The 26,515-nt window shown below is 47.4% G+C and overlaps 1 protein-coding gene across 3 annotated transcripts in view; it reads right to left on the bottom strand.

The window, feature by feature from the left end:
* The window catches only part of ELP1 (elongator complex protein 1), an 882,162-nt gene that overhangs the window by 582,893 nt on the left and 272,754 nt on the right, over nt 1-26,515 (bottom strand). For all 3 annotated transcript variants that reach the window (XM_033918172.1, XM_033918151.1, XM_033918160.1), the window contains exon 12: nt 26,040-26,139. In XM_033918172.1, the coding sequence (XP_033774063.1) occupies nt 26,040-26,139 (100 nt within the window). The remainder of the gene's footprint in view (nt 1-26,039; nt 26,140-26,515) is intronic.

Here is a 26,515-nt window from a genome sequence, read left to right as displayed (position 1 = left end):
AAGATCGATGTGATGAGTTCCCAACGACTGATGAACAACTGAAGACGACCTCCAATGGGCTGAGGTAAAGGTTGAGAAGTGATGAGACTGGCTATGCTCCGAAGAAACAGGTCAAAAAGTCTGTGTAGGTTTAGGTGGTGCAGCCTGTTTTTGCTGTTTTGACGTGGCTGTTGCCTTTGTCTGCAAGGTTGAGATTGAGATGGCTGCAGAGGCCTAGCAGCAAAGCGACGCTGATATGAAGACTGTGGTCTGAAAGGGCGAGCAGGTGGAGGCTTTTTCTTGTTTTTAACCAAGGTATCCCATCTGGTTTCATAAGCTGATAACTTTTGGGTTGTGGAATCTAAAGAATCTCCAAAAAGTTCATCGCCCAAACAAGGAGCATTGGCCAATCGATCCTGGTGGTCGACATCCAACTGTGACACTCTAACCAGGTTAAGTGCCGCATAGCCACAGACATAGCTGCAGCTCGAGAGGTGAGCTCAAAAGTGTCATAAATAGAGCGTACTAAAAATTTCCACAGTTGCAACAAACTAGAAATGTACTCTTGGAAAAGAGGTATCTTACGCTTAACTAAGTGTTTAAGATAAGAAGAAAAATGGAAAGCATAACTACCTGACTGGTTGGCAAGCATGGCATTTTGAAATAAACGCTTGCCAGAGCATTCCATTGTCTTTCCTTCTCTGCCAGGAGGAACAGAAGCGTAAATACTGGCCCCTTCAGATTTTTTAAGTGTGGACTCCAACAGAAGAGATTCATGAGGGAGCTGAGGCTTGTCAAAACCCGGAATTGAAACCACCCTATAAAGGGAATCAAGCTTATGAGGAATCCCAGGGATGGTCAAAGGAGTTTCAAGATTTTTATAAAAAGTCTCACTTAAAATGTCGCTTAAGAAACTCCTTAGGTGGCTGGTCATAATCTAATGCATCCAAAAATGCTTTAGATTTCTTTGAATCAGCCTCCAGAGGTATAGAAAGAGTCTCTGAATTTCTCTCAAAAATTTGGGGAAAGAAGTCTGATCTGGTTTTTGAGCAGGCTCTCGAGAAGGAACTTGAGAGTCTTAATTAGAAGAGGCCTCATCATCAGTAAGAGCAGGCTCTTCAGAATCTTACCAAAGATCCAAGTCCTGTGTCGGAGGAATACGATGTCGAGAACTGGGTGTCAATGGCTCAAGATGTTTCATCTTCTTCAATGATTTACCCGATTTGACCAACATCGTCTCGGGACATGTGGTGAATAAGAACGATGTCGAGCTACATCAGACATCGAACTGTGAACCAAGCCCATCGGCACCGATGAAGGCTTTCGTTCTGGTGCTAAGACAGTAGACACAGGTGCCGCAAGGGTCGATGTCGACAATAAAGGCTCAGACCGGACCGGCACTGGAGGAGCAAGGGTCGATGTCGACAACAAAGGCTCAGACCAGACAGGCACCAGAGGAGCTGTTGTCGCCATGACAGGGAGTAAGATTTGCAATTGCTCCCGTAACTTCACTCGCAGCACTTCTTGAATTTGCTGCTTAAGAGTCTGCACCGGTACCACTGGCTTTTTCGCCGGTACCTTTGGTGCCGCTCAGCACTCCAGAGATAAGGAGGTCAATGACGAGGCACTCACCTCAATCGGAACCGAGCATTTCTTAGAGCGCCTCGAGGTCTGCAGGACTTGGCTCCCTGCTGAAGTGATCTGTGGACCCGAAGGAGTGAGGGAAGGCTTCTTAGCCGGCTTACCCACTGGATGAGACACCGAGGTAGATTCCAGCGATGTCGACGGAAGTGACGCTGACTTTGGTATGGACTCCGACGTCAGGAACAGTGCCGAATTTTCCTCCAAACCAGAATTGAAAAGCAAACGTTGTTGAATTTGTCAGTTCTTGAGGGTCCTCTTTTGAAGAGAAGAACAACGAGTGCACGAATAGCCCTGTGGTCTGGCCCCAAACACTGGATATACCAACGATGAGGGTCAGTGAGAGAAATAGGGCGAGCACATTGTTTGAACTTTTTAAAATCCGTTTGTGGATGGGACATTGATGGAAAAATTGCCTTGGCAAAATCAAAAGTCGAGGCTTGGGGCGTGGAAAAAGAAAAAGAAAGCAGACAAAAAAGTTAGAAAAAAGCTGTGTGAGCGAGAAGGCAGCGAAAAAATATCAACGACAGTTGATAAGCGACTTCTTAGCTCCGCGGAAACTATGAAACTGAGGGGACCGCGCGCCTACGTCGGGTGGGAAGGCACTCGCTCATTCGCAGTGCGGGCTATCGTGAACTTTCTAAACTCTTAAAGTGGCGATGCACTTTTAAAGTAGTCCGTACCGGGGCTCCGTCGGTGACGTCACCCATACATGAGAATATTTTATCTGCTTGTCCTGGGATAACAGGTGTTATCCAGGGACAGCAGGCAGATATTCTCACATGTGGGTGACATCATCCACGGAGCCCCAATGCGGACAGCCTCGCAAGCAGACTTGCTTGTAGAACTTTACAAAGTTTGTGACTGCCGCACCGCGCACGTGCGAGTGCCTTCCTGCCCAACCTAGGGCATGTCTCCTCAGTTCAAATAGCTAGCTAAGAAGCCAACAAGAGGAGGTGGGTGTGTTGTGAGAATATCTGCTTGCTGTCCCTGGATAACACCCGTTATGGTAAGTAACTGTGCTTTATCCCAGGACAAGCAGGCAACATATTCTCACATGTGGGTGACCTCCAAGCTAAACATAAGAACATAAGAACATAAGAAGTTGCCTCCGCTGAGGCAGACCATAGGTCCATCCTGCTCAGCGGTCCGCTCCCGCGGCGGCCCATCAGGCCCATTGACTGAGCAATGGTCTATACCTATCTATACCCCCCAATCCCTTTTTCTTCTAGGAATCTATCCAAACCTTCTTTGAAACCATTTAGTGTTTTCTTGTCTACAACAGCCTCTGGGAGCGCGTTCCATGTATCCACCACCCTCTGAGTGAAAAAGTACTTCCTAGCGTTTGTTCTAAACCTGTCCCCTTTCAATTTCCCCCAATGCCCCCTTGTGCTTGTGGTGCCCCTTAATTTGAAAAATCTGTCCCTGTCTACTTTTTCTATGCCCTTCAGGATCTTGAAGGTTTCTATCATGTCTCCTCTAAGTCTTCGCTTCTCCAGGGAGAAAAGTCCCAACTGCTTCAATCTGTCGGTATATGGGAGATTTTCCATTCCCCTTATCAGTTTGGTTGCTCTTCTTTGTACTCCCTCAAGTACCGCCATGTCTTTCTTGAGGTACGGCGACCAGTACTGGACACAGTACTCCAGATGCGGCCGTACCATTGCACGATACAGCGGCATGATAACTTCCTTCGTCCTGGTTGTAATACCCTTCTTAATGATACCCAGCATTCTGTTTGCTTTCCTAGAGGCTGTGGCGCATTGCGCTGATGCCTTCAGTGTTGCGTCTACCATCACTCCCAGGTCTCTCTCCAGGTTACTAACCCCTAGTGGTGTTCCCCCCATTTTGTATGTGAACATCGGGTTCTTTTTCCCCACGTGCATGACCTTGCATTTCCCCACGTTGAAGCTCATCTGCCATTTTTCGGCCCACTTTTCCAGCTGCGTTAGATCCTTTTGGAGATCCTCGCAGTCTTCCTTGGTTTGAGCCCTGCTGTATAGTTTGGTGTCATCTGCAAATTTAATGACTTCACACTTAGTTCCCGCCTCTAGGTCATTTATGTAGATATTGAACAAGAGCGGTCCCAGCACCGACCCCTGCGGAACTCCGCTCGTGACCCCTTTCCAGTCTGAGTAGTGGCCCTTTACGCCAACCCTCTGCTTCCTGTTTGACAGCCAGTTTTTGATCCATCGGTGGACCTCCCCTTGTACCCCATGGTTCCATATCTTTTTAAGCAGTCTCTCGTGTGGCACCTTGTCGAAGGCTTTTTGGAAGTCAAGGTAAATGATGTCTATAGATTCCCCTTTATCCACCTGGCTGTTCACTCCCTCAAAGAAGTACAATAAGTTTGTGAGGCATGACCTACCCTTACAGAAGCCATGTTGACTTGGTTTTAGCTGCCCATTTTTTTCGATGTGCTCACAGATGCCGTCTTTAATCAGTGCCTCCATCATCTTTCCCGGGACTGAGGTCAGGCTCACCGGCCTGTAGTTTCCCGGGTCCCCCCTTGCGCCCTTTTTGAAGATGGGCGTGACATTTGCTATTTTCCAATCCTCCGGGATCTTTCCGGTTTTTAAGGATAGGTTGCATATCTGTCGAAGTGGCTCCGCTATTACGTCTTTTAGTTCCTTGAGTACCCTTGGGTGAATGCCATCCGGACCCGGCGATTTGTCGCTCTTTAGTCTGTCAATCTGCTTGAGTACATCCTCTTGGCTTACCTCTAAATCGACCAGCTTATCTTCTTGGTCTCCTATTACGATCTCCTCGGGTTCTGGAATGTTGGTTATATTCTCCATCGTGAAGACTGACGTGAAGAACTCATTTAACCTGTCAGCTATCTCTTTCTCTTCTTTTACAACTCCCTTTCGGTCTCCATCGTCCAATGGTCCCACTTCTTCTCTCGCCGGTTGCTTCCCCTTCACGTATCTGAAGAACGACTTGAAGTTTGTTGCTTCCTTTGCCAGTTGGGATGGTGGGAGTGTTGGCAATTTAGGAGAATAAATTTTGTAAAACTACCTGGCCAAAATGGCTATCCCGTCTAGAAAAGGAATCCAAACAATAATGAGAGGTGAAGGTATGAACCGAAGACCAAGTAGCAGCTTTGCAGATTTCCTCAATAGGAGTAGATATAAGGAAAGCTACTGATGCTGCCATTGTTCTGAATTTATGGGCTATGACTCGACTCTGTAGAAGCATAGCAGAAAGAAATGCAAGCAGCTAACCAGTTGTAGATGGTGCACTTGGAAATCGGATGTTCCAACTTGTTTGGATTGAAGGAGACAAAAAGTTGAGAGCAGTTCTGTGTGGCTTAGTTCTTTGCAAGTAGAAAGCCAAAGCACGCTTACAGTCCTGAATATGAAGAGCTGTTTCTCCAGGATGAGAATGAGGCTTTGGAAAAAAATACTGGAAGTGCAGTGGATTGATTGAGATGAAATTCTGAAACCACTTTAGGTAAGAATTTAGGATGAGTATGGAGGACCCCCTTTTCATGATGGAATACTGTGAAAGGTGGGTCCACTACTAAAGCTTGTAGCTCACTAACTCTGCGAGCAGACGCGAGAGCAATCAGAAAAACCACTTTCCAAGTGAGATATTTGAGATGCGCCGAAGCCATTGGTTCAAAAGTAGGATTCATCAATTGAGCAAGAACATTGAGATCCCAAACCACTGAAGGCTGTTTGAGATGTGGTTTGACATTGAAAAGTCCTTTCATAAATCTGGAAATCACAGGATGAGCAGAGAGGGGTTTCCCTTCGATAGGCTGATGAAAAGCAGCAATTGCACTGAGATGGACTCTAATGGATTTGGATTTGAGGCCTATTTGAGATAAATGCAACAGGTAATCCAAAACTGAAGACAAGGAGGTAGTCTGAGGCTCCTTGCGATGAATGGTGCACCAAGCAGAAAATCTAGTCCATTTCGGGTTGTAACATTGTCTAGGCTTCCTAGAAGCCTCTACAATGGCCTGTACAGGTTGAGAAAACTGTAGAGTGGCAGTTAGGTTGAGAGGTACCAAGCTGTCAGATGTAAAGACTGCAGGTTGGGATGAAGTAGAGACCCCTGACTCTGTGTAAGCAGAGAGGGAAACACTGGTAGAAGTAGTGGCTCCCTGCTACTGAGTTGAAGTAGAAGGGAGTACCATGGTCATCTGGACCACCAAGGAGTTTGACAAGAGTCTTGAGACTGAGAGGAAATGGAGGGAACGCATACAGGATTTGTCCATTCCAGAAGAAAAGCATCTACCTCGAGGTGGTGAGGAGAGTAGATCCTGGAGCAAAACAGGCAGTTTGTGGTTGTGGGGAGACGCAAAGAGGTCTATCTGAGGGGTTTCCCACTGAGAAAAAATGTGATGTAGAGGCGAGGAATTGCATATCCATTCGTGAGGTTGGAGTAGACGACTCAATTTGTCCGCCAAACAGTTTTTCTCCCTTTGAATGTAGACTGCTTTCAGAAAGGTGTTGTGATTGATTGCCCAGTTCCACACCTTTTGAGCTTCCTGACAAAGAGGGAGAGATCCTGTACCTCCCTGCTTGCTGACGTAGTACATGGTGACTGATTGTCTATACGAATGAGGACAACTTGATCATAGAGAAGATATTGAAAAGCTTTGAGAGCATTGAACATCGCTCTGAGTTCCAATAGATTGATGTGACAGCGACGATCCGTGCTGCACCAACAGCCTTGAGTACGGAGACCATCGAGATGAGCCCCCCCCCCCCCCCCCCCAAGTATAGGTCAAGCAATCTGTCGTGAGGACCTTCTTATGAGGGGGCGTTTGAAATTGTAAACTTCTGGAGAGATTGGAAGAGAGCATCCACCAGTGGAGAGATTGTCTCAACGAAGAAGTCACTGTAATGTGTTGAGAGAGTGGTTCGAAAGCCTGAGTCCACTGAGATGCCAGGATCCACTGAGGAATTCTGAGGTGAAGTCTGGCAAAAGGAGTCACGTGAACTGTAGAGGCCATGTGACCGAGGAGAACCATCATGTGTCTGGCTGATATTGAACATAGAGAAGACACTTTCTGGCAGAGCTGAATGAGAGCATCTTGACGCTGTTGAGGAAGGAATGCTCTGAGTTGCACAGTATTCAGTACAGCTCCGATGAACTGCAAAGTCTGAGAGGGCATAAACCTTGGCAGGGTTGATTCTTTTCAGAGAAGACTCCACTAAAAGGGACTGATGGGATAATTGAGACTTATCAAAACCCTCAAAACTTATCAAAACCCAAGACCATCCTGTAGCGACATTCCAATTTCGCAGGCACAGCAGAAATGGAATATGGTATCTCAAGATTTTGTTTGAATGTTTGAGAAAGAAGTCTGTTAATGGGTAATTTGAGAGATTCCCTAGGAGGATGAGGAATACCCATTTCTTCCAAATACTCCATAGAGTACTTGGCATCAGATTCCAAAGTGATGTTGAAATCTTTACTCATCTGGCAGAGGAATGTAGAGAAAGATAATTGCTCTAGAGAAGGATAGCCTCGTGATAAAGCTTCTCGTGAGTATTGATACCCGAGTTCTGAATATGCAGGTATAGATGACTCACAGAGAATGGGTAGAGTACTTTGCAGAAGGACTCTAGCGCCGAGAGTGGAAAGGCTCTGTAGGTGGTCTTCTCGATTGAGGAGATGAAGGCCTCGAAGAGTCTTGATGTGTGGATAAACGAGACCCATCTCGAGACGAGGACCTGTGCCTCAATGTCAGCAGATAATGTGGAGAACTGTGCCTCGAGTCAGACAGATCCCGGTTCGATGGATGTCGAGGCGTCCTCGTCCTATGCCTCGAAAAGGGCAAGGCCTTATGTGAGGAAGGAGGGCTGGAAGTTGGAGAGCAACGTCGAGACACCAAAAAGGACTATCTCCTTGTGTCAAGGTATCTTGAGGCACTTGCAAGGACTCAGCTCCTTGAATAGGATGTGTAGATTTCGGTCGAAACACTCGCAAAGACTCAGCTCCTTGAATAGGATGTGTAGATTTCGGTCGAGACACTCGCAGAGACTCGACTCCTTGAATAGGATGTGTAGATTTCGGTCGAGACACTCGCAAAGACTCGACTCCTTGAATAGGATGTGTAGATTTCGGTCGAGACACTCGCAAAGACTCGACTCCTTGAATGGGATGTGTAGATTTCGGTCAAGACACTCACAAAGACTCGACTCCTTGAATGGGATGTGTAGATTTCGGTCGAGACACTCGCAAAGACTCGACTCCTTGAATGGGATGTGTAGATTTCGGTCGAGACACTCGCAAAGACTCGACTCCTTGAATAGGATGTGTAGATTTCGGTCGAGACACTCGCAAAGACTCGACTCCTTGAATAGGATGTGTAGATTTCGGTCGAGACACTCGCAAAGACTCGACTCCTTGAATAGGATGTGTAGATTTCGGTCGAGACACTCGCAAAGACTTTGACTCCTTGAATAGGATGTGTAGATTTCGGTCGAGACACTCGCAAAGACTTGACTCCTTGAATAGGATGTGTAGATTTCGGTCGAGACACTCGCAAAGACTTGACTCCTTGAATAGGATGTGTAGATTTCGGTCGAGACACTCGCAAAGACTTGACTCCTTGAATAGGATGTGTAGATTTCGGTCGAGACACTCGCAAAGACTTGACTCCTTGAATAGAGTGTGGAGGTTCATCTAGAGGCACTCTTAAGGACTTAGCTCCTTGTACAGAGTTTCAGATCAAGGTACTGACAAGGATGCGACTCCTTGTGATACTGCTGAGTGCTCAGGCTGAACTGCAGGAAGCAGAGTCGAGGCAGGAGTGTATTTAGCAAGCATGCTACCAACTCCTGATGCATAATAGCTTGGATCATAGCCTGCAAATGGGGACCGAGACTTGAGGATCTGGTACATTTGCAGCGGCTATAGTCTCCGAGGAAGATGATGAAGAATGTCACTTCAATTTGGAGACATGTTGCTTGGGCAGCTTCATGACTACCCATTCTAAGGGTGACATGTCCAAAGGAGGCTTCTGAACTACCTTACCTGAGGGAGACAATGAGGAGAGCTTCTCCTCAGGAGAAGACTTGCTTGAAGACGAGGACTTTCCAAACGAGGAAGGTTTAATTAAGGCCGAGGACGAGGTAGACCTCAGGAGTCCCGTAGAAGACTTGAATGGATTTGGGGTCAATTTCGAAGTCGGGGTTGGACTATCCATACCGCTGAAAATCTTCTCTACCTGAACTCAACGACGTTTAATGGCTCAAGGTTGAAGAGTAGCACAGCAAATACACGACTCCGGATGATGGTCAGGCCCTAAACACTGAACACACCACTTATGTGGGTCAGTGAGGGATATCGCTCGCTGGCAATGTCTACACTTCTTAAAACCTGTGACCAGTCAGGACATAGAAGGGAAAATAGCCACGGCCAAGTTGAAGCCCGCAGGCTGAGGCTGCGGGGAAGACCCCGCCATGACACAAAAGAAAAGTTAAAATTTAAATTTTTTTTTGTTTTTAAGACGCAAAAAAGAAAACACAGCGACCCTGTAAGAAAAACAATGCACGAACCGCGGTGAGAGAAGGCACATAAAGACTAAGTCTGGCACAGTGTCGAATAGAGGACTTCTCGGCTCCGCAGAAAACTGAGAACTGAGGAGACGTTGATAAGACCCACCTAGGTTGGGTGGGAAGGCACGCGCGCATGCATAGTGCGGCAGTTGCGAACTTTCTAAAGTTCTACAAGCAAGTCTGCTTGCGAGGCTGTCCGCATCGGGGCTCCATAGATGACATCACCCACATGTGAGACTATGCTGCTTGCTTGTCCTGGGATAATGCTGCGGTCTGCTTGATTTATGGTCTGAAAAAATATGATCATGTGAGCCCTTATCAAGAATTGCACTGGCTTCCAATAGAGGCCCGAGTCAAATTTAAGTTTGGTTGTCTTTGTTATAAAGTGCTCTTTGGCATGGCACCAATTTATTTATCCAAATTATTCTCCTTTGTTCAATCTAAATGCCCATGACACTCACATAGTCTCTTTAATTTTCCATCAATCAAAGGTTGTTATTATAAAAAACATCTTCAATGTTTACTTTCTTACCAGGTGGCTTACTGGGATAAGAAACTTAAGACCTCTGTTGTTGAACTCAGTCTTATCATCATTTTCGAAAGCAACTGAAAACACATCTGCTAACTAATCAACCTTTCTTCACTGATATTGTCTTTTTAATATTTGCAAACCACATTGAATTTTCTGTTTATGTGGTATAGAAATGATTTGTTATGTTATGTCATAGTAGAGGGTTTCCTCAAGCCCAAGAGTGTCGAGATAACTACCTCCGAATAACCATGCCTCATCAAGGCTGAGTGCTCAAGAGCCATGCCAGAAGACCAAAGCATCTTGGGATCTCCATAGTCACCAGCCCCCGATTGAGAAAGCAGTGAAAAAGAGGAAGCTGAAGTGTCTCGTCCCACTGAAGACGGTCGAGATCCACATACCACGGGTGATGAGGCCAATATGGGATGAATCGCTATCTAGCGGATGACTCGACCAACCAGAGGCAAGGCTGAACCAAGGCATCCAGCCCTAGGCTTTCACGCTGTGTTCATTGACTTAAAAAGCAACTGGCCTTCGAGTTCTCTGCTGAAGACATCAAGTCCATTTAGGGCTGACCCTAGTGCTGCATAATCAGACGGAACGCCTTGCCCAGCAGAACAGCTTGCAAGCCTCCTGGCCCAAGGAAGTACTTTTTGTGCCTCCTTGATGATTTACGTATGCCACCACGATGATTTACGTACGTCACCACTGTGGCAGTGTCGGAGAATTCTTGGACCACTTTTCCTTCCAGAAGAGTCTGGAGAGTGAGTAGTGCCAACCAAATTGACTGAAGCTCCAGATGACTGATTGATCAACGTTTCGGATGAGGAGTCCACTGCCCCTGAATGGAGCAGTCACCGAAATGAGCACCCAAATCCAACAGGCTGGCATCCATCATAAGAGTCATTCACTTGGAAATCCGAATAAGCCAGCCTTGGCAGAGCGCCTCCCCCTGAAGCCACCAGCACAAGCTGCTGCAAGCTGGCACCGTCCAAGGAAGCAGCATCTGAAGGGAATGATGCTACGGAGACCACCGAAAGAGGAGGGACTCTTGTAAAGGCACATGTGCGCTTTGGCCCAGGGGACCATAGTAACATAGTAAATGATGGCATATAAAGACCATGGTCTTTTTTCTTGGAGATTTCTGGGCCAGAAACACAGAGCCCTGCCCAGTAGTGTGCTTAGGTTCCATCTACTGGAGTCACCATCAAAGCTCACTCCAGCCCATCTTAACCATCCCAGCCATCGAAGCCCTCCACAGCCCATCCTCAACTAAATGTCCATATACGGGACACAGACCGTGCAAGCCTGCCCAGTGCTTGTCTTAGTTCCTTCAATGCATACCCATTATTTTCTGATTAGCGATCCTCTGTGTAGAGAGTTGTGCGGCGACAGAAATCCCACCCTTCCCCGACAGAAATCCATCCCATCCCCACCCATCCCTGCAAGGAATTCCTCCATCCCCACCCATCCCCGCGAGGAATCCCCTCCATCCCCGCCCGTCCCTATAAACTTCAAAAATAGTTCTTTCATTTAATTATGCTACTGAATTAAAGGCTCTGGTAGAGACCCATTTACAAATAAGTATAGACACTTTATTAATTTGGAAATATTAATTGGGAAGAATACATACTTTGTAAATGGGTTTCTACCAGAGCCTCTAATGTAAATATAAAATATAAATACTCAGATTATGAGGACCCCGCAAGCTATCAGCTGAGGACTTCATCTGTAGTTGGCTGGGGGGTCCCTTTTGCCAAGTTTGGCAGGCAGTAGTAGTGTCCCTGAGTCACAGATGCTGGCATCTCAGTGGCTCATGGATGCTGTCAGCGGCTGCTGCGCTTGGTGGAGGGGAGTTCTGGCTGTCTCTGCTGGCGGTACTTGGGGATCCCTACCACCCACAGCAAGGGTCAGCAAGTACTTCAACATTGTAGAAATAAAACCAGAAATGCATTTCCTTTTGAATACAAAGATATCTGCTATATACATTTCCCAAAGCTAACATATTTTAGTCAATAAATTCCATTTTTTATCTTTGTTATCTGGAGACTTATTTTTCCATCAGGTTGGTCCCAGTTTCTTTTTTCTGCTTTCGTATCTTCTGTAAATTCTTCTGTTGCTGTCCATTGGTTCCTCCTACCATGGTCCAGCATTTATCCCTCTCTCATCCCCCGGACCATGTGCAGCATCTTTCGCCCCTGCCCATCAACCCAATGCTCAACATTTCTCCAGCACCATGCCACATCTCTCCCACCATTCCCTTCACCACTATGTCCAACATTCCTCCCTCTTGCATCCCTTTCAATCTGTCCCACTGTTTCCTTTCCACCACATTTCTCCCTCTCATCGGTACCTCCCTCCCTCCCTATGACCAAAAATTCTCCTTTCTTCCATTCCCCATGTACACAGTCATCTCTCTTTCCCTCTCACCAACACACCCACACCCAATTCTCCCTTTCTATTCCCTCCTCCACCTCAGCATCTCTTTCCCTACCTTCCTCCATCATCTCTCCCAAGTTCATGCTTTGAAGTTCTGTGTCCAAAAACACACTCTCTCCCCCCCTTCTGTGTCCCGCGTTTGCCTCCCATTTTCGACCCCTTCTGTGTCCCGCGTTTGTGTCCAGATAACAGCAGGGGTTGGAGGCAGCTCGAGCCGAGAGGCTCGTCTTCTTTTCCTGCCTACAGCACGAACATTTAGCCGACCAGAAGTCTTCCCCCGACGTCAGAGCTAAGGCTATGTGTCAGTCACATGCAGGGCCTATTTGGAAATACTGAGCGCCCATGAGCTTGTGTCCTGAAAACTTTCTTTGCACGGTGGATCCATTTGGTCTCCACAAGCCACAGAATTGAGGATTTTTCCCCCCAAGTTTTTTTTTTGCAGTGATGTTTTTGCTCCGATTCACCCGCCATGCCTGTCCCCGGCATCTGGCACCGTCCGGCCTCTTTGCTGCTGCCTTTCCTGAACTGTTGGGTGGCATGCCAGTTCCACGGGGAAAGGGGCATCTACATCCAGGACCACGGCTTCTGCCAGTCCATCTCCATCCCCCTGTGCATGGACATCGCCTACAACCAGACCATCATGACCCTATATATTGAGCATTTTCCCATAAAGCACAGTTATTTACCGTTAACAGGTGTTATCCAGGGACAGCAGGCAGATATTCTCTACATGTGGATGACGTCACCAACGGAGCCCATTAGCGGACGTTTTCGCAAGCAGACTTGCTCGAAGACCTTCAGGCTTGTGATTGGCCCGCGCGTGCCCCTCCCGCCCTGCCTAGGGCGTGCATCTCCTCAGCATGTACTCAGTTCAGATAGCAAGCAAAGAAGCCAACCACGGGGAGGTGGGTGGGTTGAGAATATCTGCCTGCTGTCCCTAGATAACACCTGTTACGGTAAGTAACTGTGCTTTATCCCAGGACGAGCAGGCAGCATATTCTCTGCAGGTGGGAGACCTCCAAGTTAAACAGAATGGGATGGAGGGAGAGTTGGCAATTTAGGAGAACAGATTTTGCAAAATGGACTGGTCAAAATGGCCATCACACCTGGAGAAAGCATCCAGACAGTAATGCGAGGTGAACGTATGAACCGAGGACCAAGTGGCAGCCTTACAGATTTCCTCAATGGGAGTCGAGCGGAGGAAAGCAACAGACGCCGCCATCGCTCTGACTTGTGGCCCGTGACTCAACCCGGCAAGGAGAGACCAGCCTGAGCGTAACAGAAAGAGATACAAGCGGCCAACCAGGTAGAAATGGTACGCTTAGAAATAGAGCGACCCAAGCGATTGGGATCGAAAGAGAGGAACAGCTGGGGAGCAGAACGATGAGGAGCGGTGCGCTTCAAGTAGAAGGCCAGCGCATGCTTACAATCAAGAGAATGTAGAGCCACCTCTCCAGGGTGAGAATTGGGCTTCAGAAAAAACACAAGAAGAACAATGGATTGGTTGATGTGAAATTCAGAAACAAACTTAGGCAAGAACTTAGGATGGGTACGGAGGACCACCTTATCACGATGGAAGACAGTGAAAGGTGGGACCGCCACCAAGGCTTGAAGCTCACTGACAAGATGGGCACAACCTTCCAAGTAAGATACTTCAAGTGAGCCCGCGCTAGTGGCTCGAACGGGGGTTTCATCAATCGAGCAAGGATCACGTTAAGATCCCAAACCACCGGAGGAGGTTTAAGGGGCGGATGAACGTGGAAAAGGCCTTTCATGAAGCGGGAAACCACAGGATGAACAGAGATGGGCTTCCCATCAATCGGCTGATGAAAAGCAGCAATGGCACTAAGGTGGACTCAAACGAAAGAGAACTTGAGCCCAGCGCCAGACAAGTGCAACAGATAATCCAGGACAGCCGATAAGGAGGCAGACAGCGGCTACTGCTGCTGAGTAGCACACCAGGAAGAAAAGCGGGTCCACTTCTGAAGGTAACATTGGCAAGTGGACTCCTTCCGAGACGCTTCCAGGACATCCAGCACAGGCCGGGAGAACTGGAACGAGGGCATTAAGTCTCGAGGAACCAAGTCGTTAAGTGCAGAGACTGGAGGTTGGGATGGAGCAGAGAACCCTGACTCTGCGTAAGCAGAGAAGGAAAAACAGGCAGAGGAAGAGGCTCCCTGGAACTGAGTTGCAACAGAAGGGAGAACCACGGCTGTCGAGGCCACCGAGGAATCAAAATCATGGTGGCATGCGAATACTTGAGCTTGACGAGAGCCTTCAGAATCAGAGGGGATGGAGGGAACGCATACAGGAACCCGTCCGTCCAATCCAGAAGGAAGGCATCCGCCTCGATCCTGAGAGGGGTGTAAACCCTGGAGCAGAAGCGGGGCAACTTGTGATTGAGGGGGGACGTGAACATATCGACTTTCGGAATCACCCAATGAGCAAACACCTGACACAGGGTCACGGAGTGGAGGGACCACTCGTGAGGCTGCAGAAGACGACTCAACTTGTCTGCCAGACAGTTCCGCTGGCCCTGAATGTAGACAGCTCAAATGAATATGTTGCAGCAGATGGCCAAATCCCAGAGCCGCATTGCCTTCTGGCACAGGGACCTGGACCTCGTACCCCCCTGTTTGTTGATATAATAAATGGAGACCTGGTTCTCTGTGCAAACTAGCACCACTCAGTCGCGAAGCAGGTGACAAAAGGCCTTCAGAGCGAGGAAAATCGCTCGAAGCTCCAGAAGATTGATGTGACACAGGCGGTCGGCATGGGACCAAAGACCCTGGGTGCGCAGACTGTCCAGATGAACCCCCCCCAAGCATAGGTCGACGAATCCGTCGTGAGGACCTTTTGCGGAGGAGGAGCATGAAACAGAAAACCTCTGGAAAGATTGGAAGAGAGCATCCACCAACATAGAGATCTCTTCAACAAAGGAGTCACGATAATGCATCGAGAGAGAGGATCCCGATCCTGGTTCCATTGTGACGCCAGAGTCCATTGAGGAATACGGAGGTGAAGACTGGCAAAAGGAGTCACATGAACCTTGGAGGACCATCATGAGCTGAGCTAGCGCCGAGGGCAGATGGGTCACCCTTTGGCACAAACGGATGGGGCCACCCTCTGGCACAACCAAACAAGGGCCTCCTGATGAGGCTGAGGCAAGAAGGAGCGGAGACGAACCGTGACCAGGACCACTCCAATGAACTCGACAGACTGGGACGGGCAGAGGTGAGACTTGGGAAAGTTCACCGACGCTTTGATTAACCAGTCGTCAAGGTATGGAAACACCTGCAAGCCGCAGAGGCGCAGGGCTGCAGCCACCACAACCAGACATTTCGTGAAAACCCTCGGAAAGGCCACCAGGCCAAAGGGAAGAACACGATACTGGAGATGGAGATCCCCCACCCAGAATCTCAAATACCGGTGAGAGGCTGGTGTATCGGAATGTGCGTGTACGCCTCCTAGAGGTCCAGTGAGCACAGCCAGTCCCCCTCGTCGATACAACGTGGGAAGAGTGAGCATTCTGAATCGTTCCCGGACCAGAAACTTGTTCAGAGCATGGAGGTCCAGGATCGGACGCAAATCCCCCATCTTCTTGGGTACCAGAAAGTACTGGGAATAAAATCCAGAGTTCCACTGTTCCATGGGAACCTCTTTGACTGCCCGAAGGCGAAGAAGGGACTGAGCTTCCTGCAGAAGGAGGGGAAGCTGAGACTGAGCAGAAGGAAACTTTCTTGGAGGCAGGTCCGGGGGTACGCAACTGAAGTGGAGGGAGTACCCCTCCCGGATGATAAACAGGAACCAACTGTCGGTGGTAAGACTTCCCCATCGGGGGTCTTCTCCTTCATTTCTATACCCAGTGGGAAAGGGGGAAGGCTCCAGGAGGAAGACTCGGACTGGAATTGTCAAAAGGACGGCCCAGTCTTCGCCGGGGCCGGTGGCTGAATCTTAGGTTGATATTGCTGCTTCTGCAGTGGCCGTTTCAAAGGAGGCCTAGAGAAAGCAGGAATGCATTTTTGTGGATACCTCCGGAGAGGAATTTTATATTGGCGAGCTGGAGGAGCCTTTGGTTTAAGTTTCACCAGAGACGCAAAGGACCGCTCATGGTCCGAGAGGCGCTTCGTGGCCGCTTCGATGGAATCATCAAAGAGCTCATGACCCACACACGGGAGATTGGCAAGTTGATCCTGTAGATTCGGATCCATATCCACAATCTGGAGCCAAGCGAGGCGACGCATGGCGATCGCAAAGGCTGTAACTCTCGAGGACAATTCAAAGGCATCATAAGAGGCCTGAAACATATACAGGCGGAGTTGGAAGAGGGTCTCCTCGAGAAGAAGAAACTCCTGACGCCGAAGCTCTGGTATGACCTCCCGGAACGAGCGGAGGGCATCTATACAGAACCGGAGGTAGGACGTGAAGATGAAATTGTAGTTAAGGACACGGTTCATCGAATTCTGATAAAGGCGGTGACCAAATTTGTCCATCGTATGGCTCTCCCTGCTCGGGGGGACGGCAGCATAAACCGTCGAGGGGTTAGACTTCTTCAAGGAAGACTCAACCACCAAGGATTGGTGGGAAAGCTGAGCACTTTCAAACCCTATAACCGGGATAGTCTGGTAAAGGGATTCCAACTTGGAGGGAATAGCTGTGACAACATATGGTGTCTCCAGGTTCCGGAGAAACGTCTGCCGGAGAACCTGATGCAACGGAAGGCGAAGCGCCGCATGAGGCGTACTTTCAACTCCCATTTCCGCCAGGTATTCCTGGGTAAAGCGGGAGTCGGACTGAAAATCCAAGTTCAAAGCTCTGCCCATGTCAGAGATGAACTGAGAAAATGAGGAGATCCGAGAAGAAGATTCAACCTCCGGGGAAGACTCCGACCGAGACCGGGGTGCGGCCGAGAAAGAGGGAGAAACTTCCCTGGAAAAGTAAGCCGAAGCCTCAGAGTCCCGTGAATGGGAGACCGAAGAGGTTCGACTAAGGCGTCTAGGGGGCGTCGAGGAACGGCCCCGTGCAATATGGACCGGGGAAGACCCCAGAGTCCGAGGAAACCGCTGGTGAAGCCTTGGAGAAGAGGGGGTATAGGAAAATTCCCCAACCGGCTTCAAAGTAGGCTCTTTAGAAGCTGGCAATCGCCTCGATGGGGAACATACAGTAGAGTCCAATTCAAGGACAAGCGTGTGTGTAGATGGTCTCGAGGTCGGAGACCTGCCCCGACAGGGCAGGGAAGACCGGGGCCTATTAGAAGAGGCAAGCCTCCCCGCAGTAGCGGGGGAAAAATGGGCCCATGGCCTGGACCCCCGAAAATCATCGGCAACTCAGGGGAGGAAGATTCGCTTGAGGAAACCCGACGAATCTTACGGGTGAGGCCTCGAGAGACGAGGGGACGCTCAGGCTGGTCAGACCGCGACTGGGTCGAGACCAATGTTCCCTCTAATTTTTTATAGGCTGTGTGCGCAAAAAATTTCATCTGTGTGCATTTTAAAGAAAAACTAAATTTGTGTGTGCTATAAAAATGATTGCCAGAGGGCCCGGAGTTCAGTTATGGCATTTATGGGCAGGTCTTTGAGTTTAGTCTGAATTAACGAAAACACAATGTAATTTTAGTTACACTTTATGTAACATAAAGTCTCATTTCAATAAACAAATTATGTTTCATTGAAATGTTTCATTGAGCGCTACCTATAAATAAGGTATCATTGTACTTTATACTTAAAATTTAGAAAATAACAGCAATTTAGTTTTCAAAGTTTTTCCCTGCGATCTTTCATATTTATCCAGTCCGAATAAATTCTGTCAAGATCTGTTGAGCCTCCATCTTGAAGGTGACTCTTAACACGCATCAGCATTTCCAAATGCTCTAAATGTAAACGATTCCTTTGTTTAGTCTTCAAATTGTTCATTAGACTAAAACCACGCTCACAATCTGAACTAGATGGCAAGAATGTGGCACCAATGTCCATCAATTTTGCTAAATCTGCAAATTGATCATTCTGAAATGCAAATTTCATCATATCTGGAAAGCTGTTTTATCAGATTGCTTTTGATTTTTTTCTTCAACAAGGAATTTAAAGTCATTGTATTGCTGAGTAATAATATTTTCCTCCGGAAGAAATTGTTTGTACTTTAAATAAAGAGATCTGATATTTCCATTTCTGAAGTCAAAGTCGCAATGTGATATTGCTGTACAGTCAAAAGCAGACCATTCCTCAACTTCATTTTCAGGAAATCTTTCACCCAGATGAAGGTTAATATGGAATTAGTATCCACTGAAATTTTTTCTCCAGACCTCATCCAGTTGTCAAGAAGACTGTTGACTTTTATCACTCCACTTAACCTTGTCGCCTAAGTATTGCATTCAAAGTTTGTTCAATTTACCCTGTGCAAGATGATAAGCTTCCAATGGTGTCAAACCATGTTTTTGAAATGCCATAGTTAAGGAAGCCAGTTCTGATAAGACATCATTCAAAACTTCAAGTGTAATATGAAATTGTTCACTGTTCAGCTTCTTATAGCAGTACTTTGCAATAGGATCATTATCTTTGCCTTCTTCAAAATATTTTAACAGGGGATCATAATTTCAAATAATTGCTTTAAGTGCAAAGTGTCTAGATAACCAGCGCACTTCATTCAGAGGTCTGAAAGCAATTGATTCACATTCAGATGCATCTGCTATTTCTTGAAATTTGCATCGTTTAGTAGAAGACCGACAGAACACTGTGTACACAGTTCTCATTACAGTCTCTACTTCTTTCATCAATTTTACTTCTTTCCATGAATCAGAAAGTCCCAAATTTTCCCGATGTGCAACACAATGTTGCTGCAGTAAATGTGGAATATCTTTTCTCAGCTGTGCTGCAACACCATCTATTTTGCCCAACATAACAGAGGCACCATCAGAGGTGAACATAACCATTTTATTCAGGTAAAGTTCATGTTTCCTATAGAATTCCCTAATTGCTGTTACTATTGATGTAGCATCACATGCTTCCAACTGTAGCATCCCACCAAATGATGTCCTACACTCATTTGAATTGACTGGCCGATACTTAAAGTAGAGTATTAAGTACTTGTTGACAGAAATGTCTGTGCTTTCATCAACAGTTAACATATGATACGCTGCTAATTTAATGTCTGCATTACGATCATCTTGCATGATGCCATTGATAATTCCAAGAAATTCAAACGCATAATTTTTGCTTCTCCAGCTATCAGGTATACTAACATACTTCGCCATGTGCTCATTGATATCTTGAACAGAGAGCATTGAGATATTCATCTTAATGACCAGCACAACACTGTCGACAAGAACCTTAATTTCATCAGGAATGGAACGCTTCTGTTCATTACTAATTTGCCTGTTTTCTTTTTTGGTTGGGCTTTCAAGCAACATGTTAACCAGTTCCCCTCTTAAATTCAGATTTTTACTTCTGAGTTTCCTAATACTGTCGGTATGAGATTTACTTGATAGATGGCGTTTTCAGAAAGTCCAGTTTCCAAACATCATCCCATATTTTTCCAGTAGAGAATTTTCCAGTTGCTTTGGCATCTTGACAGTATCAACACACAACTCCATCGTCTTCGTCATAGGTAAATATTTCACACAGTCGACCACGCATTGTATTTTGAGATTCTCCGTTTCAACAATTTCTTCAAGCCATTCAGACCTAAAAGCTGTTGCAGCTCTCTTGCGTTTTACACTTTTCACCATTCACGGTTTAGACATTTTAAGAGTTATATCTGGTTGCAATTTAATAAATGAATACAGTTATACAACCGCAGTACCACGCTGCACACTACGATTCCACGAAATAAACAATATGGCGGAACTTCAGGAAGTCAAAGAATCGGAAGTGTTTCATATCCTATGGCCATAGGCTATGGCCCTATGGGGCATGTGACATGTCAAGTTCAACTGCCAAAGATAACGGAATCATGTGAATGACTTAAAATTTATATTATAGCGCTTCAATAAATGTGATAAATGGGAAATCAGAACAGCTGGTCTTCTGCAACATTTCATTTTAGCAGTGAAAATCATTTTAGGCAAAAATGTATTTTTTTGTGCGTGCTATTTTAATTTGTGTGCACGGGTTTGGCAAGTTGTGTGTGCGCGCACAAGCACACAGCTTAGAGGGAACATTGGTTGAGACTGAGTCAAAGGCGTCGAAGTCGGGACTAGCTGGCTCACCACCAAGGAAAGCTGTGTGGTAATGATAGCCTTAAGCATGTCCTCGAACATAGGCACCGAGACCAAAGATAGGTGGGTCGGACATGTAGCAGTGCACTCCTTTGGGGGCGACCTCGAGGAAGAGTATTCCCTACGTGAGGAGGCATGCTTAGATGTCTCGAAGATGCCGACGAGGCGGCGCTGACATGAGACTACGAGGTAGGCTTCTTTGCCGGCACACCTGAGGAAGGAAGAGGAGACTTACCCGAGGCCGGAGCAGCCGAGGCCGGAGCCTTCGAGGCCGATGGGGACTTCGAGGCTGAGGCGCCCAACGAGGGTGTCGAGGCCGAGCTCAAGGCCTGTCCCGCAGGATCCATGGGGCCGAAGATTTGGAGAATCTTGGCCACCCTTCGACGAAGAGCCCACAGTTGTAAAGTCGCACAACGGGGACATGACTCAGCGTGGTGCTCTGCATCCAGGCACTCCGCACACCAACGATGAGGATCGGTGATGGAGATAACCCGGTTGCACTTAGTACAGTTTTTAAATCCGGAACGAGGCCGGGACATAAGAAAGAGACGGCCGCGGCCCCGCGAGGCCAGACGGCCAGAGGAAGACCGGGAACCCGGTCAAAAATATACATACTGAAAAAAAATGAAAATAAAGGAAATTAAAGACGCGAGCACAGCGACTCAACAGAAACTAACCAAACAAGCTGCGGTGCAATAGGGATAACGATATCACGTGAAGCAAGGGAGCAGTGCTTCTGGCTCTGCGGAAAACAGAGAACTGAGGACACGCTGAGGAGACACATGCCCTAGGCAGGGCGGAAGGGGCGTGCATGCGAGAGCCAATCGCAAGCCTGAAGGTCTTCGAGCAAGTCTGCTAGCGAAAATGTCCGCTAGGGGGCTCCGTCGGTGACATCACCCACATGTAGAGAATATGCTGCCTGCTTGTCCTGGGATAACTAGCATCATCAAAATAAAGCAGAAAAGCCCAAACAAACCAAGTATGGTTGGGTTTCAGGCTAGCAAATTCTCTGGTGCCTTTCCAATTACTGTTACCTGGTAATTAACTGGAACTGCTAGGCCACAAGAATCAGGACACCGGCCTGGAGGTGCACCAGTTCTACCCGCTGGTGAAGGTGCACTGCTCATCAGAGCTCAAGTTTTTCCTCTGCTCCATGTACGCCCCAGTGTGCATGGTGCTGGAGCAGGCCATCCCACCATGCTGGTCCATCTGCGAATGGGTGTGGCAGGGATGAACGCATTCGGCTTCCAGTCAATGGGTGGGTGGGGGGTGGGGGTGGGGTTAGGCGATGCTCTCTAAAGCTCTCAGCCAAAGAACTCCCACACTTTCAATTGCCAACTACTGCCCACCACAGAGACCAAGTCACACACATTTGACTGCCTTCACCCTTTAAGCACCTCTCTTCACCCTGTGGTCTACCATCTCTTCCCAGCCTGCCATCCAACACAGCCACTTTAATCTCATTTCCTCCCCCCCAATCCTACCTTCTTACTCATGCCTGAAATCACCCGCCGTTTTTTTCCTCCAGCACCCCGCCCCCTCCAACACCACTTCCTACCTTGTCTCTCCCTCTGCCCTGCCGGAGAAAAAGCAGGAAATGCATCACAGGGAGCGAGAGACTGGAGAAAGACAGTTGTGTCGAACAGGTTGAAAGAATGGGGGGGGGCGGAGGGTTGAACTGCTGGTGGGACAGAGGCTGAGGGTTTGGATTTGAGAAAGAGAGGAAGATACCCAAACGGGGATGGTGTGAGTGAGCTGTTGCCTGTTTGCCTCTCACCGTCCATATCAAGAGTCCTTGTGTTGAGATCTGCCTGGAGGAAGAACTCAGAACCCATCCTAGAAAAGCTTTTAAGGAGAGCTTTTAACTCATCCTATCCCCGAACACAGTTTGCCATAAGCTTTGCGTCTTTCTAGTAAAGGGCGTCTCCATCACCGCTCCCCCGCTCTACAGAGCGCCCAAGTACACCATCTCCGACTAGCCTTTCCACTGCTCACTGGCGCTCAAGATTTCCGCCTACCTCAACTACTGGTTCTTGGAGAAGGACTGTGCGGCCCCCCACGAGCTGGCCAGAGGTGACAGCTACGTGTTCTTCAGCCAGGAAGAGATCCGCCCTCTACCCTGTACATGACTGATGTGGAGCCTTCTCTCCGACACCTGCTCTGATGTCGGGGGTTAGACTTCCGGTCAGCTATGTGTGTGAACAGGTAGGTAAAAAAGAGGAGCCTCTCGCTGCCTCCAACCTCGCGGGATCCCTGAGACCACAAGGGAGGTCCCCACAGGATCCCCGCGACCCGAGGGGGCGTCCCCACAGGATCCCCGTGACCCGAGGGGGGAACCGCGGGATCCCCACAGGTCCCGGGGGATTCCAGTCGTCCCCGTTCCCGTGCAGCTCTCTACCTCTGTGTTCATCCCATGCTTGTTTGAACTCTGTCAGTTTTCTTCTCCACCACCTCCAGGATCAGCGATACTCTGCAACATCTCTTAGACATTGGAGTGATGGAACCCATTCCAGAACATGAATCAGCATCAGGCAACAGAAGGGTTTGGAGGATTGGAGACCCATTCTGGATCTGCTGTCTGTCAATCGCTTCTTGCAGATTCCTCATTTCCACATGGTAACGGAGCGCACAGTGATAGCTGCCATTGACCCCAGAATCTGCATATACTGCCAGGCCAGGGGATCCAGACGGTTCAGGAGATCTCTGATCTGTAGTTGAAGTTTGTCTGCATGCCTTGGAAAGAAGCACACAACCCTGTCTAGTGTTCAGATACACCAGGGGCAGGGAGGGCACCAAGCAGCTCTTCCTGAAATTGTCAACACCTGCAGCAGACACTGCACTTTCACACTCCTGAAAAAGATGGAGTCCAGATCAACCAGTTGTCCAAGAAAGGATGGACCTGGACCCCCAGCCAGCGGAGAAAAGTCACCACAACTACCATCAACTTGGCAAAAGTACGAAGCGCTGTTGCGAGGCCAAAGATTAGAGCCGTGAACTGGAAATGCTGTTGCAGAATATAGAAAAACACAGAAACCTACAATGCTCCGGGGAGATCGGAATATGGAGGCAAGCCTCTGTGAGATCCAAGGATGTCAGAAACTCTCCTGGAGAGACCACAGCTATCAACTGTGCACTCTGTTACCATGCAGACATTGCAGAAATGAGGAATTTGCAAGAAGTGATATACCAACAGCAGATCCAGAATGGGTCTCCAAGCCCATCTGTGGCCCGAAGCCGATTCTTGTTCTGGAATGGGTTCCATCACTCTGATGTCTAAGAGACATTGCAGAGTATCACGGATCCTGGGCTCCTGTTCCGGCCAACCTGCCGGAGTCCAGAAACAAAGCAAGAGGAAGGCAAGAGGTCTAACTTGTGCCCCTCACGAATGATGGCCAGCACCCACTGATCTGATGAAAGTCAAGATTACTCTTGAGAAAACTGAGAAGTTGACCTGTGATATGAGGAAGCACCGCTGGACCCCTAGCGGCATCAGTTTTTTTAGGCAAAGTCACTGCATGGAAACCTGAGGCCTGAGGTCTTGAAACTGTTATAATGGGGACATAGACCTAGGAATATCTTTGGAAAGAAGAACCTGTGGATCCATGACGCCAGCTGTGGGAAGAGGACATCTAGATCTTTACCAAAAAAAAGCTGGCTCTTGAAAGGAAGTCTGCTCATAGAGGCAGCGTCCCCAGTCCAAAGACAAATCCAAACAGTCCAACGTGCAGACACTGCATAAGCAGAAACTTTATTAAGAACTTAAATGAGATGATAAAGGGCATCCGCCACATAATCCACACTATCCATCACCAAGGACAGGCAGACACCTCCACAGAGGACACACTGCGCCGACAGGAATGACAGGCTCGCACCGTAAATGAAGTGGCCACTACCAAAGGCTTTTTTTTTTTTTAAACACAATATCCACCCTGCGATCCTGAGAGTACCGTATTTTCACCCATATACCGCGCACCCGTGTAAAACGCGCACATGGGTATAGCGCGCAGGGAACACAAATTTATGTAAAAAAAATTAATATAGCACGCACACGCGTATACTGCGCATGCTAAAACCTCCTCCCGCCTACTCTGAACCGGCATCCTCCCCCCCGCTTGCTTACCTGAGAGAGCATTTTTTTTTTCATTCGAATCCGGCATTCCCCCTGCGAACTGGCATCCTCCCCCCCGCTCGCGTCACCCCCCTTCCCCCGCGATCCTACATCCCCCCCCAGCACCGCAAAACATCTCGGAGAGAGCGAGACCAAAAGGCTTTGAGCATGCGCAAATGCTCAAAGCCTAGTCCAGCCCGGCGCAGGAAGGAGGATCTCTCTCGCACCGCACCGCCCAGCCCAACCGAATGAGGGAGGATCTTCGGGCACTGGCACTGGCACTGGCACATCCTGTGCATTGGTGCTGGTGCCCAATCGGGTAAGAGATGTTTTGCGGTGCTGGGGGGGGATGTAGGATCGCGGGGGAGGGGAGTGACGCGAGCGGGGGGGGGATGCCGGTTTGCAGGGGGGATGCCGGATCGGATTGAAAAAAAAAAGTTGTAAAACGCGCTCACACGTATAACGCGCACGGTTTGTAAAATCGTGTATAACGCGCGCGTTATATGCGTGAAAATACGGTACTTAAGCATCACTCCTCCAGCGGTAGGGAGGACTGTGCGTCGGATAACTTGCACCAAGGTGGAATCTATCTTAGGCTGGTCAAACATGCTGAAAATCAGGAGACAGGGGAAAAAGCTTAGACAAAGCATTGGAAGGATGCTTTTGACATTTATGACTAGAGCTTAGACAAAAAAAAAAAAAAAAAAAGTTTATCTTTTCAGCAATACTTTTTTAGTACTATTTTTTATTTTATGCTCCACTCCCCTTCGTTCAAACCTTAAATATCTGTCTTTACTATAAATATTGTAGTTCTTCCCCCTTTCCTTATGTTTTTTGTAAATCTACTTACATCTATACGAGTCTGCTGTATGTATTTAATTGTATCCCACATTTTTATTGTTGTATAATGCTTAGAAATGCTGATTATGGAGGGAGGGAGGGAGAGAGAGTGATGGGTTGTCAGACCAGCTCTGCTGAAGCAAAAAGTACTCCAGTCCCAGCCTTCTTAAAAGGGAGGGAAAATATATAAGAATCTCTTTGTAACACTGGTTCTAGTTCCAGAAGCAGCTGTGCTTCTACAGCCACAAAAGTCAGAACAGCGCTTAACCATGAAATAAAGATAAAATATTTCTAACTGATCGCTGAGAGTTGTCCCAACCCTTTTCCACTCACAGATGTAAAAATCCATCCCCTAAAAGACATATCTGCAATCAAGTCACTTATTCACTGGGTATAGACATACTAGTGGTGCTAAAAGATTTACTTCCTACAACCCTGGGGTGGCAAAGAACTACAGCGGTCAGACAGGGAAAAGTGAAGGAAAAAAAGGGGAAATTAAAAATGCTATTAAGATATATAGTGATGAACCTGTACAAAAAAATAATAATAATACTACTACAAAAGTATAGAGAGAACATTCTGAACTTAAACAGTGTACCATGGAATATATTTATGTAGGGTTTTTGTTGTTTTTTGCATATGTTTAATTGAAATACTGTCAAATGGCAAAAAAGGCAATTAAAAAATCCCAACAAAAACACACCTCTTAGTCTTCTTATAGATTCTGGTCAGACAGATGCCCAAGTGTCCTATACAACCAACCTGGCGTCTTCCTACCTGTATATCTTTTCCAGATAAGGCATTACAGGAACCAGTTTAAATCCATTTCTTCCTGCTTGTCCAAGCTCTACCACTTCATCCTTAACTACACTATGGTCTGGAAAGCAAAACACAGAAATGTATATATTTCCATAGCTCAGTGTACAAATTATATAGTAAAATGTCTCAGCCATAAACAATGTTTCAAAAGGAAAATCTGGGCCTAGAAAGGACAGAAAGAATACCTTCATGCATTTATATCAAAAAATGAACAAGGATGAGACAACCAAAAGAAAATTATCGTATTGATTAGTTTTCATTGTAACTTCTAAGTCTGTAAAGAAATACACACAAATACAAATTCCAAAGCTAGCTGAAGTTGATTGCCATTTTGCAAAAATCTTCTGGTACAGTTCTTTAGGCACACCTGCATACCTGCATTTAAGATTTTCCAAACTTCAATAGTGCAATACACAAATATATAACATATAATA

The sequence above is a fragment of the Geotrypetes seraphini genome, chromosome 1 (assembly GCF_902459505.1).
Source record: "Geotrypetes seraphini chromosome 1, aGeoSer1.1, whole genome shotgun sequence".
Lineage (NCBI taxonomy): Eukaryota > Metazoa > Chordata > Amphibia > Gymnophiona > Dermophiidae > Geotrypetes > Geotrypetes seraphini.
This window is presented reverse-complemented; position numbering and strand designations above follow the sequence as displayed.